Source organism: Cryptomeria japonica, chromosome 10 (assembly GCF_030272615.1).
Source record: "Cryptomeria japonica chromosome 10, Sugi_1.0, whole genome shotgun sequence".
Lineage (NCBI taxonomy): Eukaryota > Viridiplantae > Streptophyta > Pinopsida > Cupressales > Cupressaceae > Cryptomeria > Cryptomeria japonica.
The window spans coordinates 212,329,834-212,332,734 of NC_081414.1; the positions used below are offsets into that span (position 1 = coordinate 212,329,834).

At 42.0% G+C, this 2,901-nt stretch overlaps 1 protein-coding gene across 1 annotated transcript; it reads right to left on the bottom strand.

Moving 5' to 3' along the window:
* Window positions 1-227: 227 nt before the first annotated feature.
* LOC131855770 (uncharacterized) lies at window positions 228-2,701 on the bottom strand. Its single transcript, XM_059213248.1, has 2 exons — window positions 436-2,701; window positions 228-328 (listed from the first exon to the last, which is right to left on the bottom strand). Exons 1-2 carry the CDS (start codon window positions 1,997-1,999, stop codon window positions 243-245), a joined length of 1,650 nt encoding a protein of 549 aa, XP_059069231.1. The 5' UTR covers window positions 2,000-2,701; the 3' UTR covers window positions 228-242.
* Between the last annotated feature and the right edge of the window lie 200 nt (window positions 2,702-2,901).

The following is a 2,901-nucleotide window of genomic DNA, read 5'->3' on the forward strand; positions in this document are numbered from 1 at the left end:
GCAACATTAAGTATGGCGACTTTGCACCATCAAATAAGGAAACCATGACAACAATCTTCAGGTACTTTTATTATTAGCATTGATATATTTTCAAATTAATTTAAGTGTCAACCAAGAAAAGGGCATATAGAGGCTAGCCTGATCAGGAAAAGATGGTATGCCTGAATGCAATTGAAATTATTAAAACCGGTGGAACTCAAAAGTGTAAAAGTGTGTGTGTGAGCGAGTTAGTGAGAGATTATTCAAGTTTGAAAATGGAGTAGAGCTTCACCAACCTGAAAATTTCGATTAAGAGCACTATCACAAGACTTGTAATGTACCACATTACCTGCAAAGGTAATGTACAACAGCATAGTTGCAGAATTAAACTGCATGAAATGCAAGCATTAAACTCTAAAATGTTGTACAGTGAAAGAGGGGTGATAAATGGTCTACCTGTACTGCCTTCAATGGCATGCCTCTGTTCTGTCAATGGGTTTTCAAAGTTTGTGCCTTTGCCTTTGATATCTGACCATCCATCGTTAGCTTTACTAAATTCCTTTGATAATCTAGTCTTTCTATTTGCAAGTCTCGTAGAGTTATCTTCTTGATCAAGACCAGGGCAGTTGGAATGGTGTGAGGAATTGGATTCCGGCTCCAGGTAGTCCCTTTCTTGTATGGGCCTATAATAAGCAACATGACTCTCTCTGAATGAAGTTCCTGATCCTGGATGAACATCAGGCTCAAGTACATCTTTTCGATGATGCAATTCATTGGGCAAACTTACAGTTGAAGAAGAGTCGGGCAATATTATTTCATCTCTCTGGCGTGCGGAGCGTGGGTAATTTGAGCTATGGATGGGATAATTTTCCATGCAATTAAGCCTTCCACTTCCTTGCCCAATCCCATACTTGTGAGATTCAAGCATCGGTGGAGGTCCCTGGCAATGCTCTTTTCTGGAACTTCCTGGCTCGAGAGAATTGGCCTTTACACTTGGAAATGCTTCAGGCTTCCATGTTGCCTGCTGATCCATAAAACGGTGATTGCTGCAATTCTCTGGGACCAGTGTCTGTTTCAAAACAGGAAAGCGGTATGGCAAATCATTTGATGTTGCATGCAGTCCAAAGCCACTAAAACAATTCACGGCATTGGCATTGCTCCTGCGAAATGCAGTGGCAAAAGCCGGCGCTTCAGGCCGCCTTTCATACCCAATTCTATCCATTTTCTGATTACCAGTGATGACATGTTCTCCAGATGAAGGTACAATTTCTTTGCAAAATCCCGGATTGTTCCACTTATTCTTTTCTGGACTCTGCCACTCAAATTGTTCCAACATCTGTTTATTAGACCTGAGTTGATCCGATTCGGAGCCAAATAAGGGATTAGGATTGGCATGCTTGTTTCTCCGATCAATCATTATTTCCTTGTTCCTAGGCGAATAAGTAGAATCAATTTCAGAACCTAATAACCCACCTCTATTATCTTGCCTGTCTTCGCTGCAGGGTTTGATCATTCTTCTGCTCCATGCTGTTGCAGACGGGTTCGGCTCAGTAACCACAGTCAGCTCTCTCTCTCTCCCTAGAAAATACTGTTTCCAGTGTTCAGCAGGAGCTAATGCTGCTGTCCTACCCATCTCAGCCTGCTGCTGTTGCTTCTTTTCCTTGAGCGGTACGAGGGACCTTGCCCTGACCTGGAATGGTCCAAAGCTAGCAACCACCTGTGTCTCTGTAACCAGATCTTTGCTGTCCACAGAAGCAGAAGGTGAAACCCTCATACGCTTAACTGGCTCGTCAAACACACTCTCAACCTTGGGAAGCACAAGGGGATGGATCACACACCTGGATGTGGAAGACGATGCTTTCCCTTCACTTTCTTCCTTCTCTTGGCGAAAAACAGGAGCAGAAGCAGGACGACTCTTAGGGCTAACAACCCATGTCCCCTGTACCTCTCTGGGCCGCAGCCTCTTCACCCATGAAGACTGCAAAGCCTTTCTGCTGCTGCCCATTTCATGAAAGTTCATAACTTCAACTGAAAGCAAACTGCATCCAGTTTGCTTCTAATGCCTTGACAGCGGGGCCTGGCATTAAATTACTATCCCTTCTCCTCCACAAGAACACACGGTGACCCACAAACAAATAAGCAAAAACAAGATTGTTGTGCTGTCAATGGAAATCAAGTCCCAAAATTTTTGTCAGCAACTGGTGGAAATGGTAATTTCTGTATTATGAAAAGTAGAGTGCTCATTCTTATCCAATTTGGGAAATCGGAAAGGACCCCTGCCATCATCCACCGTCCATAACTTTGCAACATTCTCTGTCTACAATTCTCCCCTCACCCACAGTGAAAACCAAATAAATAATGAAAAAATTTCCCTGCACAGAAAAAAAACAGAGAAAACTGTCCTCTGATCGCGCGATGAAAAAAGATTTGATCGCCCTCAAACACTTCAATTATATGAAGTGACATCAACTTTTGTCCGCGGACCCCATGATTAAACACCTTACCTTATCCTTTTTCCAACAAGTGAAAGACCCAATCCCTTTGATTTTTCTTCTTCGCTCGAATCAGATGCAATCATTGCTACAAATATTTAACCAATCCCATTCACCCTTGTCTGCTTCCATTTTTGTTTATGTTGCTTTGATTTCCTAATCAAGAGACATTTAACGTAATCCAACAAATTATGTGCAGCAGTTCTAAGATTTCGTTCCCCTATAATATCTGTCATCCTTGCCCTAAACATAGTTCCGTTTTGTTTTTGGTACACTCGTTTTTAGTGTGTGTTTCTCCCTAACACCACGTCAGCGTATCTTTCCAGGACCTGTTCTTCGCCAAATCTTTAATTTTTTATCTTTTTTTTTTAAATAAGATTCTAAACTGAAAACTGTGTAGATTTTATGACAAAATGAATGCCACGTCAAT

Bases quoted from the DNA above. Each gene is read 5' to 3' on its own strand.
- LOC131855770 (XM_059213248.1), bottom strand. From the start codon at position 1,999: ATGAACTTTCATGAAATGGGCAGCAGCAGAAAGGCTTTGCAGTCTTCA. The intron at 329-435 runs GTAGACCATTTA...TTACCTTTGCAG, and splicing joins TGCCATTGAAGGCAGTACAG to GTAATGTGGTACATTACAAG.